The sequence below is a fragment of the Meyerozyma guilliermondii genome, genomic scaffold (genome assembly GCF_000149425.1).
Source record: "Meyerozyma guilliermondii ATCC 6260 scaffold_1 genomic scaffold, whole genome shotgun sequence".
Taxonomy (NCBI): Eukaryota; Fungi; Ascomycota; class Pichiomycetes; order Serinales; family Debaryomycetaceae; genus Meyerozyma; species Meyerozyma guilliermondii.
This window is the reverse complement of record NW_001809800.1, coordinates 1,977,697-1,993,269: the sequence shown is the minus strand read 5'-3', so window position 1 is coordinate 1,993,269 and position 15,573 is coordinate 1,977,697. Positions and strand designations below refer to the sequence as shown.

The following is a 15,573-nucleotide window of genomic DNA, read 5'->3' as shown; positions in this document are numbered from 1 at the left end:
CTGTATAAAACCTAACTTTATGCACAGAAGGTTGGCCGCTGCCGCGCCGCTTACATAAACATCGCAACCAGTACACCGTCACAAAGCGATCCGTTTTGACTACTTTATGCCACTTGAGCAGGATATCAAACTTCACATATGGAACGGCGCAATTAATATAGTCATTGTCTATAACGAGCAACAATACTTAGTACGTGCTCACCGCAATAGTTACTTGCCATTATACTACGCTGATATAAGTGCTTATTTTGAGCTTTCACAGCCATTATGGCTCGAATATCAAGGTGTACCATTGAAATGGAACCTTCCAGTAGGAGTTCTTCTGGATTTGCTTCGTACACCATCGAAAGAGGCCTGGGAGGTTCAATTGAGGACGGATAATCTACCTTCACATGAGATTATTCCGTACCATTACCATGTCGAAGATAACTCAATTGACTACACACGAGCACTCCGAGAAGTTGTAATAAACCATATTAAACAATCTTGCTATACTTTGAACGGAAATGCCAAAAAAATCATGGGTCTTAGTGAACTGGAACTGAAACGGTTGTGGATATCGATAGCTACTCATAATCTACCAGAGTATCACCAAATCACTTCAAAGATTCTTCCTTCAGATATCCATCGAATACCAGTGAAAGTGTACCTTTCTGGAACAAGTACGGTGTTCAACTTTGCAGTAGACCATTCACATCAAAAACCTACTACTTTACGAAAAGTTTTAGGAGACCTTACCCCCGCATTATTGGATGAGAATTTGGCCACAACTGTTCTAATTCACGGAGTCGACTGTAACCTGCTCATTGATGAACCCATACTCGATGTTTGGCGAACCTTTCGCTACTTGGACAACTTTTTGTATATTATACTCATGCCATAGAATCTGGGGTAATCCCATTACATAATCAAACACATTATGACTAAATCCACCGCTGTCATTTGCGGAGAGCGCGCCGGTGGCGGTCCGGTACCGGCGGACGATCGCCCACAGTGCCGCATCATATAAAGGTGGCCGAAAAAACGCAACAAACATAATGCCTTCTCAAGTCAGAACTCTTTACGACAAGGTTTTCGAGGACCATATTGTCCATAAGGACGACTCTGGATCGTACTTGATATATATTGATCGTCATTTAGTCCATGAGGTCACATCTCCACAAGCTTTCGAAGGTTTAAAAAATGCCGGCAGAAGTGTCAGAAGACCCGACTGTACTTTGGCCACGGTAGACCACAATATTCCTACGATTTCAAGAAAGAACTTTAAGAATGTCGATACTTTTATTGAACAAGATGATTCCAGACTCCAGGTGATGACTTTGGAAGAAAATGTGAAAGACTTTGGTTTGAAGTATTTCGGAATGTCGGATTCCAGACAAGGTATTGTCCATATTGTTGGTCCTGAACAAGGTTTCACCTTGCCAGGAACCACTGTTGTGTGTGGTGACTCACATACTTCAACCCATGGAGCATTTGGTGCATTGGCATTTGGTATTGGTACCTCTGAAGTGGAACATGTTTTGGCTACCCAAAGTCTTATTCAAGCCAAGTCCAAGAACATGAGAATCAGTGTGAACGGCAAGTTGCGTGAGGGTATCACCTCGAAAGATTTGGTGCTTCACGTCATTGGAGTTATTGGAACTGCTGGCGGTACTGGCTGTGTCATAGAATTTGCTGGAGAAGCCATTGAAGCATTATCGATGGAGGCTCGAATGTCCATTTGCAACATGTCCATTGAGGCTGGGGCTCGTGCTGGTATGATTAAACCTGACGAAGTGACCTTTGAGTACATTAAAGGTCGTCCTTTGGCACCATCTGGTGCTGAATGGGACAAGGCTGTTGCTTATTGGAAGACATTACATTCTGATCCTGGTGCCTACTTTGACCATGATATCCAAATTGATGCCGCAGACATAGTTCCTACAATTACCTGGGGTAATTCTCCACAAGATGCCTTACCAATTACTGCCAAGGTACCAGACCCATCCAAAGTCACCGACCCCATTAAGAAAGCTGGAATGGAACGGGCACTTCAATACCAAGGCTTGACCCCCAATACCCCATTAAAAGACATCTCTATCGACAAGGCGTTCATTGGATCTTGTACCAATTCTCGTATTGAAGATTTGAGAGCCGCTGCAAAGGTTGCGAAAGGTCATAAGAAGGCCGACAATGTCAAGTTGGTTTTGGTTGTTCCAGGATCTGGTCTTATCAAGGCCCAGGCCGAAAAGGAAGGTTTGGACAAGATTTTCGAACAAGCAGGTTTCGAATGGAGAGAAGCTGGCTGCTCAATGTGTCTTGGAATGAACCCAGATATCTTGGACCCACAAGAAAGATGTGCTTCTACCTCCAACAGAAACTTCGAAGGTCGTCAAGGTGCTGCCTCAAGAACCCACTTGATGTCTCCTGCTATGGCTGCAGCCGCTGCTATTAAGGGCCATTTCACTGATATTCGTGAGTTCGACTACGACACTACAGAAGAAGCAGCCGTTCCAATTGGCACAGAAGAGGACAAGGCTCTTCAAGATGCCGTATATGCTCACGAAAAGGAGCCTGTTACGGACTCCGCTGAGATGATCAACGATGTTCCAGTCGACACCCAAGAGCCAGAACCAAAAAAATTCAAGGTTTCCGAAAATGCTGAAGACGGTGCTTCGGGAATGCAACAGTTCACTGAACTCACTGGAATTGCTGCTCCTCTCGACAAGGCTAATGTGGATACCGATGCTATTATTCCTAAGCAATTCTTGAAAACCATTAAGAGAACTGGTCTTAAATCGGGATTGTTTTACGAATTGAGATTCACTAAAGACAAAAACGGCAACGATGTGGAAACTGATTTTGCATTGAATGTTGAACCTTACAGAAAAGCCGAGGTGTTGGTGGTTACCGGTGACAACTTTGGTTGTGGTTCGTCCAGAGAACATGCTCCATGGGCCTTGAAAGATTTTGGTATCAAGTGTATGATTGCTCCATCATTTGGTGATATTTTTTACAACAATTCGTGCAAAAATGGATTGCTTCCTATCAGATTGCCAGCTGAAGATATTGCTTCCAAGTTGTACCCTGTGGCTCAGGCTGGTCAGAAGTTGACAATTGACTTACCCAACCAACAAATAAAACATGGTGAAACCGGCGAAGTTTTGATACCTCATTTTGAGATTGAACAGTTCAGAAAGCACTGTTTGGTGAATGGCTTGGATGATATTGGCTTAACTTTGCAGAAAGAAAAGTATATCCAGGAGTACGAGAAGAAGAGAAAAGACAAGTTTTCTTTTATGGAAGGAGGTTCTGATTTGATCAAGCCTATCAAAGGAACCAAGAAGTCCGTCTACGGTAACAAGGCTGTTGAATGGTAAATACTAACTTATGACCCATCATGGAATAATAATACTGCTCGATCTAATGTATTCTATTTGCTCCTAATCTCTACCAATCACTACCAATCGGTACCTAATCAGCCTTGTCGCTCATTACTTGCTTCACCGGCTCGGTATCATTGAAATATAACTTGTGTTCCTGAATATACCTGATGACAGAGTTGGGAAGTAAGTATTGCACAGACATACCTCGCCGTATGAAAAGCCGAATTTTAGTCGATGATATATCGTTGTAGATAAGTTGCTTGATGACAAGAACATTTCTGCGGTGTTCGTACATGATATCATGACTCAACAAAAAACTTCTAACATCGGAACCAGTCCGCTCCACGATAAGACACCCGTACTTCCCAAGAATATGATGCAAATCTTGGTCTGCCCACACATCAGGTTCACCCATTGACTCTATGAGATCACCACCAGCGAGCAACATGATCTTTACACCTCTTCTCTCACCCGACTTGGTCAAAATACCACCTCTCTTGATATTTATCTCCTCGTTGAAATGGTCCAACACCAATGCAGTTCTAGTGTATTTAGGTTGGAGCGATTCCCAGGCATCCACCATAAGCCAAGAAGAGGTTCTTTCGCATGCCAATTCGCACATACGAACCCGATGATGAGCATCGGCCAACCCCTGCTTTTTGTAGTTTGAGCTTACGGGCGAGTAATAGCCCCCAATTACCTCGAACCGGGTTTGTTCAGTTATAGCGTCTAGCGCCATTTCGAACATTCGAAGATGGAGGTAAGTTATGGGCGAGAATGATCCGCATGCTACAATCACCAATGGATATTTGGAGTCGTCTGAGAGACTGGTGGCCAATCTATGGGTGGGGAACTCGTATTCCTCCAAAGTATCCGCCTGTCGTTGGATTCCATGGGGAACTTCTTCCAAGTCTGCAATTTGTGTGGGTTTGACTTCAGTACTAGGAGGAGGAATTGGTGGTGTTTCTATCTCATCATCCGAAGCACTGGGTGAAGACGAAGACCCAGAGTCAAGCAACTCCGTGTGTTTACGAGGAATCTTTGAATGGTGTCTTTTCGACTTATCGTCGTGCGACGGTGTTGGAACTGAAATAGATGGGTGAGGAGCTGGAGCATCTACCGAAGAACCAAGGTCTGCCAAAACGAGTGGCTGAATGGGCATGTTCTTGGGGATCTTGGAAGATGAAGCCGTAGGCTCAATGTCTCGATTTAGTGACGGAGGAATAAAATTGGGGTCGTTGGTGGGGTCCATGATTTCAAGGATGGAAATGTGGATGTGGTAGATTTGGACTTTGGAGTGGATTTAAATGGTAAACAGAGATCAGATATAACTCATCCGATGTGCCCCGCTTTGACTTTAATCCCGTGGATTGCAAACTCCGAAGTGGTTAGCTTGATTGTGAATGACTAATTTAGCGCCGTTTCGCACAAAGAAAATAAAGTTGCCGAGCGCCGGGGAAAAAAAAATGGCGTCACAGACAGGATTCGAACCTGCGCAGGTAAAACCCAACGCCTAAACTGCTAATAGCAGGGCGTCGCCTTAACCACTCGGCCACTGGGACGTTTTGTACTACTTTCCAATGAGAAGGTGATAAGAGAAGAGGGAGAAGCGACTTAAGCGAATATAGCTACCTTGTAATGGCTTTGTAATGGCCATCTCTGAGCACCTTTGACAGCACGGATAATATACTAAACACCATTTACCATTTTCCTTTTTCCTCCATTGCCTTTCAATTTGAGTGTGTGGATTTTCCATCTCTCACGTGAACATCGCAGTACTCTTCACCTTAAAATAAAACAGCTACAAATAATTCCCAATTAATCCACCTTTTAATCACCATGGAAAAAAGGGTTCGTCCTGCTAAACGGCTCATGAATGCTGGTGGACAGTGTTCCAAAGAGGGCTTAGCTTATGGCGAGTGTGTGTTACAGAATTATAGTAACATGCAACACAAAGGATGCGATAAAGAGTTTGTGATGTTCAAGAATTGTGTGAGTAAAGTGATGGGAAAGGGGTGGTAGACCGAGGGAGTGGAGCGCTTGGAAAAATGGAAACGATAATGAAGAGTAGAGACTTGAATGTAAATATGGAATAATGAAGATCCTAATTTCAGAGTAGATCGAAATGGCCAAGGCAGAAGTTTTTATAACTAGTCTAGTTTAATTGCTAGGTTTATCACTAGTTTGATTGATCGAAAGCGAACCGGAATGACTTTTCATCCTACTGGTTTTATCAGTTTGGTTTAAAGTGCTTACTTTTGCTTTTTTCATCAGGTTCAGTCCACTACCACTCTTTGAAAAATTACACTAACACTTAAATCAACAAAAACACACTCCAAACTCAAAATCCCTCAGATTTCACCCTACTTGTCCCACTCATCTCCTGCTCATAATCACTTTTCATTCGAATCTGACCTCCGGTTAGTTTCCCCATCTTCTCTTCTCCTGCACAGTTGTTCCTCGGCTTAATTAGTGTGGGGTCAACGTTCCTCCGAATTCGTTCCGATTTGTTTCTACCACTACGATAAACCAGCAAGACTTTTCGGAATCTGAGTTTTAGCCCCATACTTTGTGTCTCACCATGATAAACTTCTCCAAGCTTGCAAACTATTCAAGGGAGGATATGAGGAATCTCCTACTTCTTCTCCAGGAATTCGTGATCACCTACAAAGACAACAAGGTCAAGATTAATTATCAGTCTAGACCTGTTATGTTGTTCTTGGGTACTTTAGTGTCGACTGCTGGGCTCGGGATCCTACTTACACTTCGAAGCATCATCCATCAAGTTCGAGAAGCTCAGTTAAATCGGAGAAATAATCGTCCAGCGTTGATCCGACAATCTTCAACTATCCTCAAAAATGGTTCAAGAGAAATATTCATACCCTCCGGCAGGAACGGAAGTACCCGTATCATCATTCCCAAGCCCAATCTTGACCAATATGCGGCAGACAAATACCTATACAAGAACTTTCACATCGACCAAAAGTTCAGACTGCAAAATAAACTTTTCAATTCCAAATTTTTGAACCAGTTGCTGATTATGTGGCGTATATTGATCCCACGGTTCTATCACAAGAACACGTCTCTCCTTTTGTCACAGTGCTTCTTTTTGATCTTGAGAACGTGGTTGTCGTTACTTGTGGCTAAACTCGATGGTCAGCTTGTCAAAAACTTGATTGGAGGTAATGGCAAGAAATTTGCCCGTGATTTGATTTATTGGCTCTTAATCGCCTTCCCTGCATCCTATACAAATGCTGCTATCAAGTATTTGACTTCAAGATTATCGTTGAGTTTCCGTACAAACTTGACGAGATACATCCATGACATGTACTTGGATAAAGTTATGACTTACTACAAAATTTCACTCAACAGTGGTCTGATCGAAAATATCGACCAGTACATCACCAACGATGTGGCAAAGTTTTGCGATTCTATCTGTGGTCTCTTCTCTAGTATGGGTAAACCTATGATTGATCTTTTATTTTTTGCGGTTTACTTGCGTGATAATTTGGGAACCGGGGCCATTGTTGGTATTTTTGCCAACTACTTTTTGACGGCAATGGTGTTGAAAATGAACACACCTGCGTTTGGGAAATTGTCAGCTAACAGGACCCACTTGGAGGGTCAATATTATAACCAACATTTGAACTTGATAACAAATTGTGAGGAAATTGGTTTTTACAAGGGTTCAATCATCGAGAAAAATAAGTTGAATGAAGTGTTCCACAAACTTGTGGGTCATATTGACAAGGAAATCAATATATCCTTCTCCTACTCGGTTTTAGAAGACTACATCTTGAAGTATACATGGTCTGCATGGGGTTATGTTTTTGCTGGTCTTCCTGTGTTCTTGGATGATATTTGGCCCAGCACAGCTTCAAAAGAGAAAAACGCTGTTAATGAGAGACAGAATATGAGACAGTTTATCATTAACAAAAGGTTGATGTTGTCGTTGGCAGATGCTGGATCCAGGTTGATGTACTCGATTAAAGATGTATCTGAACTCACGGGATACACCGATAGAGTATTTAACTTGTTGACTAACTTGCATCAAGTGCACCTGCCCACATTCAGCTATAATTCCAAGTTGGGATCTTCTGATATTCATGGAACGATCCAAAAGAACTACCAAAGTGGTATCAGGTTTGAGAATTTCCCAGTAATTATTCCTGGGGCCAATGGCTCAGAGGGAGAAAAATTGATTGATCTGTTGAATGCTCAAATTTCTCAAGGGCAGAATTTGTTAATCTTGGGTTCTAATGGGTGTGGTAAGACTTCCATCGCCAGAATCATTGCTGGTTTATGGCCATTATACTATGGACTTCTTTCCAAACCCAGCGACGAAGATATTTTCTATCTTCCCCAAAAAACCTATTTCACCAACGGCAATCTTCGGGACCAGATCATTTACCCTCACAGCTACGACGAAATGATTGAAATGGGCTACAATGACGACCACTTGTACCATATTTTGCGCGAAGTCAAGTTGGAGTATCTTTTGACCAGAGAGGGAAACTTCAATGCGAAGAAGGACTGGAAAGATGTCTTTAGTGGAGGCGAGAAGCAGAGAATGAGCATTGCGCGGGTTTTATTCAAGAATCCCAAATTTGTGATTTTGGACGAATCCACCAATGCTGTCTCAACCGATGTTGAAGATTATCTTTTCGAGTTGCTCCAAAAAAAGAAGATTACTTTTATCACGTTGTCGCACCGTCCGTTGTTGATGAAGTACCACGACTATTTGCTCACGATAAAGAACGAGAATGGCGATGCTACCAACTGGGAATTTCAAGATTTGACATCGGAGGAAAACTTGCAGAGCATTGATAATGAGATCAAGGAAATTGAGGGCAAGTTATCTCAAGTTGATGAGTGGGAAACCAGAAAGGACGAGATCGAGCGGTACCTTGACGGAAAGTACGACGACATCAAGGACTCAACTATGGAATTGCCGGAGTCATCAATCCCATCGATTGAGTAGCTATTTATGAATCTACGTTACGACAAAGTGTAAAGAGCCAACAGTCATCTTCATTCTTCATTTTTCATTCTTCTTTTCTTCTTTTTTTTTTGTTCCTCTCCCTTTCTCTTCCTCTTATTCTTTCGCATTATGCTTCGCATTATTCCTTTCGCAGCCCGTTCGTGCCCTGCCTAGACGCGATTATTCACGATGAGCGACAATTTATTCCCAACACCATGTCAGCAAGAAACAGGCAGGGAGATATCTCGAAAGCGCCGACTCCCCAGAACACGCCATCGTCGGTAACCACTTCATACTTACGGTCCCAACCCCCAAATGTGTCCACGATTACTGAGGAGGATTCGTCCAAACTTGGTGGCCAGCTCGCCAACAACCCCGCGTTATTATCGATGATTCAAGGTAAGCTTGGAACTTTGGTGGGCAAACAGAGCGGATACATCGACTCGTTGCCCAAAGCCGTCAAGCAAAGGGTTCTTGGGTTGAAAGCGGTGCAACAAAAACAGTTGGCTTTGGAAGCAGAGTTCCAAAAGGAGTTGTTGGAGTTGGAAAAGAAGTATTTTAAGAAGTACGAACCATTGTACGAGAGAAGAAAGAAGTTTGTGAACGGTGATGCCGAACCCACCAAGGAAGAAGTTGAGGAAGGTGAAGCGTTGAACGAAAATGATGAAGACGAAGAAGATGACGAAGAGGAAGAAGAACAAGATGCCGAAGAAGAAGCACCCTCGGGTGTTCCTGGGTTCTGGCTCACGGCGTTGGAAAACCTTCCCACCGTATCGGAGACCATAACCGACAGAGACAGCGACATTCTTCAGAGCTTGGTTGATGTGCGCATGGAGTATTTGGACACTCCCGGTTTCGAATTGATTTTTGAGTTTGCCGACAACGAGTACTTTAGCAACCACATTCTCACCAAGACTTACCACTATCAGGCGGAATTGGGGTACTCGGGAGACTTTGTATACGACCATGCCGATGGGTGCGAAATCAACTGGAAACTGAGAGAAATGAATGTCACCATCAACATCGAGCGGAGAAAGCAACGGAACAAGACCACCAAGCAAACGCGTACCATCGAGAAATTGACTCCAGCCGAAAGCTTCTTCAACTTTTTCGATCCTCCAAAGCCTCCAGCCAAGGATGAGCAAGACGAAGAGGAGGAAGATGAAGAAGACGAAGAAGATGACGATTTGGAAGCACGTTTGGAGTTGGACTACCAGCTTGGAGAGGAGATCAAGGACAGGTTGATTCCAAGAGCAGTAGACTGGTTCACTGGCGATGCGGTGGAATTTGGGTACCCAGATGATTTCGAAGATGTAGAGGAATTCACCGATGAAGAAGAAGATGAAGACAGTGAAGGAGAAGAAGACGACGAGTCCAAGTCGAAGGAACAACCTCCTGAGTGCAAACAGCAATAGTTCTAGATAGTGTTTCAATGGTATTTGCCTGTGAAAATTTTATACAATACAATAGAGTCAGTCTCAATTCAGCCGTGCGATTTTGCAACTTCACATGCCAACACCCTAGCCACAAAAAACGATGAAATGTTGACAGAAACTGCTCTGCCACTAGGTTATTAGCCCGCACAGGTACCGGTAATATCGTGCGGAGACGTTGGCGAAAAGGTACATGGTAATCAATTGCTGTGGTCTGTACAGTCTCCCTGCATCTACAAAGTCTAAATATACTCTAGAATTGTTCTTTTGTTCTTTCTTCAAGCTTCTTCTTTCCACTGTCTTACTTTCTTTCTCTACGTTTTCCTCTACACTTTCTTCTACTCCCTACTTTTTATTTTTCCCTTTCCTTTCCTCTCCCGCACCGGCCGAACCCGGACTCTCCCTAACCCTACTCCGACGATCCGCCTCGGCATCTCGGGCTATGCGCGATGCGGTGGTGCGGATGTGGTGCGGGTAAACTTACGAATAATTGATGGCTAGTAAAGGGTTACCTATGACTACATTGGGAGCACAGTCCGCAAGCATCCACAAGCATCCACATTCCAATTTGAGGAAATTATTTAACAAATGTATTTTCCAAATGCCGACGTCATACATATATTTACTTTGCCCCTTCAATTAAGCTTTAGATTTATTTTTTGTTCATGCACAACCCACCACACAAGTTCCTGCGCCCTAGTTTGTTTTTGCTCAGTTTTAAAATTTTTGTGGACCTTTATTAAACCTTTGCGCGTCTATGACGTAAGCGACAGTCGGGGGGCAATTTCACATGCCAGATGCAACCAGGTCTGTGATGGCCTTCATGCGTCACCTTTCGTACTATAAAAGTTAGTGGTACATCCCATTATTTAAAATTGTCTTACCTACTAGAGACAAACTCAATTGTTCTGGAAATTTTTTAACGTTTGATATTGGTCATTCGTTTCCACAAGTGGTGTCCACATCTACAAATCGAGTATTTTTCTGTGTCGCAAATCTGCTGATAAGAGAAAAAAAAAGCCCTGAGCCGCACCCACGCCCTAGACTTTCAAATTTATTGTGGTTGCTTAAGTTAAGCTTGCCCCATAACCCCTGTTATTTTTATTACAGGTCACTTTCTTATTGTTGCATCATCAGAAATTGGTGCTTCTTTTTCTCTATTGGAGTTTTATACACATAGATCATAATGGCCAAGGAAATTGCCAACAAGCAACTCAGCTCTAAATCCATCGAGCACGTTGTGGGTTATCCCATTATCAAGGATGTTACCGATTACGCCTTGTCTTACAGCTTGGTAAGCTATGTTTATCAACAAGCTTATCTTATAACGGGATTCTTTTTTGCCAATTTCGTGGCTCCTTTCCCCGTGGTTAAAAACAATTTGAACTGGGTCGACTCTCAAGTTGACCTGGTGGTATTGACCAGAGTGGATCAAGTTGTTGATAAGGCTAACAACTTCCATCCTGTCTCCACCGTTGAGAAGAAATATTTGGCTCCTGTCAACTCCTACATCTACAATACCGTAGACAAGTACTTGCCTGGATCGGCTACCGAGAACAAGGCCACATTCAAGTTGGATGACTTGAAGGAGTCGTCAGAGGTTTCCAAGTTCTTCAGGATTCTCAACGAAACATACTCGCGTTCCAAACAATTGGCCACCGCCAAGTCGTCCGAAGTAACCAACTCCGTTACCGATAGCTACAATAAGGAAGTTGCCGCTTTGGAAAATGTTTCTGGAGGTTTGCAAAAGAAGGCAGTTGCCTCATACAACACTTTGATCAAGTTTGTGTCCGACATCAACAACAGTTTCATTCGTCCATTGAAAGATCAAACCCAAGACTACGTTGTCGATGTTGCAACCACCACCCAGAATAAGGCTGATTTTTTCATTGCCGAAGCCAAGAACGGAATCAAGCCAAAGGTGAACGAAGCTGCCGCCAAGGGCCAGGAGCTCTTGAACGGCGCTGCTGAATCGAGCAAGAGCGCTCCAGTGGTCACTGCTTCTGCCTAAGCTTCGCTACATTTGTCTATGCTCACTCTACTCATTGTTTGATTTCTTATTTTGAAGTGAAGATTATGACAAGTTGGTTATTCTTTCTGTCGCTCAATTCTGTATTTATACTAATTAGCAAGTAAATGTTTAGTTAAATCGCTTGATGTAATCGATTCCCCCAACGCATTGAGGAACGGTTAGTTGAGATGGGCCCAAAATCTTGTTCACCTCGATACCAATATTGACGGTTCTCATCACGGCGTCATGCTCTAAAATCAACCCCTGGTTGTTATTAGCTTCACGGAATTTAGCCACATCTCGATAAATTTCCTTCTCGTCTCTGCCATAAGCCAGGTCTAAAAGTTTCCAGTCAAAAGTGTCAAAGTTCCATAATACACTTTGCATGCCAAACTGCCGCACAATTGACCTCACACGGTTATCCACACCTCCATATGGTGGCCGGAACCACTTTGGGATGTGTCCTCCTGTGGCATTCATGGCCCAAATTGACCATTCTATCTGAGCCACAATTTCCTCGTTCGATAATCCAGGAAGAAACTTGTGCGACCAAGTATGGGAACCTATAACATGGCCACGCTCGACAATCTGGCGATAAATACTAGGGTACTGGACCACTTGGACGCCTAGTGTGAAGAAAGTTGACTTGGTATTAATTTGCTCGAGAAGTTTAACGGTTGCAGGTGAAGGACCATCATCGAACGTTTGTGAAAGCTGCGGACAAGTGTAGACGTCATCGAAAGAAATGCAATTGAAACAATCAAATGAACAGGAGTCTCGGTACAACGTTGCACATTGTGCTTGGGCGTGTTGAGGGACAGCGGGAACCTTTGCAAAATTAATAAACTCAAGAGGAATGTATGGTGGATCGAGCCCTGGCCATTGTGTCAAACCGGTGAAATCGGAGAGCCATTTAGGAAACGGAACCGGAGGATCAACGGCCTTGGAGAGAACTGGCAGTGATCTCCATGGAAGGATCAGGGCACAGGCATAGTGTAGAATGGCAACGACAACGAATAGATGCATACAGAGTTTCTGTGGATGCGAAATCGTGGTTGCAAGTGGGTGCAATATTTGTGCAACACAAATAGGTGGACACGAGAATCTAAGGAATGTCATGGGGTATCTCCTAGACAAGATTTAAACGCAAACAACTACCGTAATTGTGCCTTTAGCGATTCTATCTCGCGCTTCAACGCTTCGTTCTCGTGCTTGAGTGCAGCATTTTCTTGTGCCAATTCATGCAATTGGGCCTGGGGAAGCTGGTGAGTGTGTGAGCTTGACGAGGAGCGCCTTATTGTCGCCGCCGTATGGGCTTCGCCCCGGGGAATTTCCAAGGAGGCATTGGAAGATATCGAAGACGACCGGCGATTGCGACTGCTGGATTGTGCTCTCAATGCCTTAAGTTCTTCCTGGAGCTGGCTGATCTCACGTGTCATTTTCACCACGATCTTGTCTTGTTCCTTCTCCATCAAATCGAACACCTGTTCGTTGGACATTTCCGGCAGTTGTGGCACCGAAGAGATATCATGAGTCGAGTAGCGTTTGGTTGGCGGATTGGGCGACCGGTTATTTCGGGTGTTTGAAAGACTGCTGGATGGCGTGTTGGAAGCTGCGCTTTTCGCCAGTGCTCTTCCGCTTCTTATATCGCTGTTTATTGTGGAAACTTGCTTGAGTTTCGGACTTGTAGGTGAGATCATGTTGGCGGAAATTTGTAGAAATTTGAAGAAATTTGAATAAATGTGTAGTTGGGTTGAATGTCGAAACTTTTTAGCCTGATTTGGTACACAAAAAATATTTCGGCTCGAAACGATCGGTAATACGATATGGTAAAGAAAATGAATTTCAATTGAAATGAAGCCACTGCTATCTTTCTTGTTCCAATGCAGGAATGGGGGGAAGGGGGCGCTGCACAAGCACGTTGTCTGCATATAGCATAGCCCCAGCGGTCTAGGCAAGCCTTAGCACTGAAGCGAAGCTAATGAGACAATGTTACTCAGCCGATAGTTTTGACCGTTCACTGGCGGTATGATGTCAATTGACTTTGTTTTTTAGTTGTGGATGGCCATGAAGTCAATGCACGCTGATGCATGCTGATTCAATCCAATGCATTTGAACCATCAATATATTGTCAGTTCATTCAATTCAATTCAACTCAATTCAATTCAATGCCATTCAGTTATGAAGCAGAAACCAGTTGTAATAACATATCAGTAATTTTCAAAAATTTCTGAGATTTTCTACCCCAGATTTTGTTTGTGGTTCTGTGCGATGGCTGCAAATTCCTTACTCAATTATGCTTTTACGTACCATTTTCACTCGAACTGGGCCCGTGTACCGGTCTATCACCTTCTTGTTATTCAGAATGCATTGGAGATCATTCAAGGGCAGTTTGAAGGCGGCAAAACAGGCGGTTAATGTTCAGCTTCGGTTCTTGAGATTCTTGGTGTGATTCATTGCTTTTTGCGTTTCACAAGCCCAGTTATATTGTTCACCACTGGAGCCAGCCTCTTTTCTATTTTAGGGTGTTTAGTATCTTGTGTCCCAATAACATCTTCATATACATCACCAATCAAATTTGGTATCTCTCTTTCAACCAACGATCTAACATCTTCACTGTCACTAAAATCAGCTCTTTTGATTGCTTTGATCACTTGACGGTACTGTGCTCTTTTCACTGGCTTTGGTAACATGTTGGAACCCTGCTTGGTGTCCAAAGACAGTTCACATCCTAAAATACCCACAACATTGCCTATACGGAACTCCTGGCGAAACCCTAGTTCTTCCCAAAAGTCTTTGGTGCTAACGGTCTTATGGCGTCCTTCTACCACCAAGTGTTCTAGAAAGCGGCCCTTGGGATCGTCAGGCAACAAGGGAATAGTATATATGGCAGGTGAATTTTCGTTCTCGTCAAAGATAGAACCTAGAGTCCACGACCCATTGACCTTCGAAATGTACTTTTTCATAGACTCGGAGTCAGAACCTGGTATGGTGACATAACACTGCCATTTTCTCTGGACTGCTATTCCATCCAAGATACCTATCCACCATTCCAACAATTGGTTCCCGTTGATGATATGCTTATTTTTGTTCTCTGACGACTCTGGAAAAAGATACTGCTCTGAGGATCTGGTAAATAGCGATATGCGGTGAATTACATTATTGGAGACGCATATTGGAGTTTTTTCGCTGCTTTGATCATGGACCAACGTCCGGTAAAATGATGGTTCAGAACGCAATTTGTCAACCAAAGACCTCACTGCCGCTACTACTGGGGACCCTTCAGCACTGCTGTGTGTTTCAATTGCCTTTCTCTTGCGTTCAACATGTTTGGTGTGTTCTTTGATATCGATGTTGTCAACGTAACTTATCATAGTCCGAACTATATCGGCCACTTTTACTTTGTGCTTTGACAAACCTGTAGTATCTGCTTTCGATACAAATATATGGTTGATTGTAGAGTCATTGGTGCATATAAGGTACACATAAAGCTCCAATCCGAGAATTATCTGTTGATCTGAGTCAACCAAAGCTAAAAAATGCTTATTCTTGAAGGTCTGTGGTTTTTCTGGGTTCTTTGTTCTTACACAGATGAAATCCTTTGTTTCGTATGTCACCGTGTACACATGCAATGCCTTGAATTTGGTGTCCTTGGGTAGATATGGAGCCAATGCCTCACCCAAAGTCATGGTGATGAAAAATCGCGACGCGAAAATTAACTAAAGAGACAAGTATTGAGACAAGTATAGAGAAGTATAAAGGTACAACAGTAGATTAGCAATC

The 15,573-nt window shown here is 43.3% G+C and overlaps 9 protein-coding genes and 1 non-coding gene across 10 annotated transcripts; 5 read left to right on the top strand and 5 right to left on the bottom strand. All coding sequences in view use genetic code 12, as the record gives it.

The window, feature by feature from the left end:
• Positions 1–106: 106 nt before the first annotated feature.
• Positions 107–883, top strand: PGUG_01148 (uncharacterized protein; the record flags this gene model as incomplete). Its single annotated transcript, XM_001487721.1, has 1 exon — positions 107–883. The coding sequence occupies one exon, from the start codon at positions 107–109 to the stop codon at positions 881–883; it is 777 nt and encodes a 258-aa protein (XP_001487771.2).
• Positions 884–1,037: 154 nt separating this feature from the next.
• Positions 1,038–3,359, top strand: LEU1 (3-isopropylmalate dehydratase; the record flags this gene model as incomplete). Its single annotated transcript, XM_001487720.1, has 1 exon — positions 1,038–3,359. The coding sequence occupies one exon, from the start codon at positions 1,038–1,040 to the stop codon at positions 3,357–3,359; it is 2,322 nt and encodes a 773-aa protein (XP_001487770.1).
• A 94-nt stretch (positions 3,360–3,453) lies between these two features.
• PGUG_01146 (nicotinamide-nucleotide adenylyltransferase) lies at positions 3,454–4,617 on the bottom strand (the record flags this gene model as incomplete). The annotated part of the gene is made up of 1 exon (XM_001487719.1): positions 3,454–4,617. The coding sequence occupies one exon, from the start codon at positions 4,615–4,617 to the stop codon at positions 3,454–3,456; it is 1,164 nt and encodes a 387-aa protein (XP_001487769.1).
• A 218-nt stretch (positions 4,618–4,835) lies between these two features.
• Positions 4,836–4,927, bottom strand: PGUG_05960. The gene has a single exon. It is a non-coding gene; the product is annotated as a tRNA-Ser (tRNA).
• Positions 4,928–5,946: 1,019 nt separating this feature from the next.
• Positions 5,947–8,346, top strand: PXA1 (ATP-binding cassette long-chain fatty acid transporter; the record flags this gene model as incomplete). The annotated part of the gene is made up of 1 exon (XM_001487718.1): positions 5,947–8,346. One exon carries the CDS (start codon positions 5,947–5,949, stop codon positions 8,344–8,346), a length of 2,400 nt encoding a protein of 799 aa, XP_001487768.2.
• Positions 8,347–8,561: 215 nt separating this feature from the next.
• NAP1 (histone chaperone) lies at positions 8,562–9,761 on the top strand (the record flags this gene model as incomplete). The annotated part of the gene is made up of 1 exon (XM_001487717.1): positions 8,562–9,761. One exon carries the CDS (start codon positions 8,562–8,564, stop codon positions 9,759–9,761), a length of 1,200 nt encoding a protein of 399 aa, XP_001487767.2.
• A 1,204-nt stretch (positions 9,762–10,965) lies between these two features.
• Positions 10,966–11,790, top strand: PGUG_01143 (uncharacterized protein; the record flags this gene model as incomplete). The annotated part of the gene is made up of 1 exon (XM_001487716.1): positions 10,966–11,790. The coding sequence occupies one exon, from the start codon at positions 10,966–10,968 to the stop codon at positions 11,788–11,790; it is 825 nt and encodes a 274-aa protein (XP_001487766.2).
• A 129-nt stretch (positions 11,791–11,919) lies between these two features.
• On the bottom strand, positions 11,920–12,909 carry CDA2 (chitin deacetylase; the record flags this gene model as incomplete). The annotated part of the gene is made up of 1 exon (XM_001487715.1): positions 11,920–12,909. The coding sequence occupies one exon, from the start codon at positions 12,907–12,909 to the stop codon at positions 11,920–11,922; it is 990 nt and encodes a 329-aa protein (XP_001487765.2).
• A 35-nt stretch (positions 12,910–12,944) lies between these two features.
• PGUG_01141 (uncharacterized protein) lies at positions 12,945–13,721 on the bottom strand (the record flags this gene model as incomplete). Its single annotated transcript, XM_001487714.1, has 1 exon — positions 12,945–13,721. The coding sequence occupies one exon, from the start codon at positions 13,719–13,721 to the stop codon at positions 12,945–12,947; it is 777 nt and encodes a 258-aa protein (XP_001487764.2).
• Positions 13,722–14,243: 522 nt separating this feature from the next.
• RTT109 (H3 histone acetyltransferase) lies at positions 14,244–15,479 on the bottom strand (the record flags this gene model as incomplete). Its single annotated transcript, XM_001487713.1, has 1 exon — positions 14,244–15,479. The coding sequence occupies one exon, from the start codon at positions 15,477–15,479 to the stop codon at positions 14,244–14,246; it is 1,236 nt and encodes a 411-aa protein (XP_001487763.2).
• Positions 15,480–15,573: the final 94 nt, after the last annotated feature.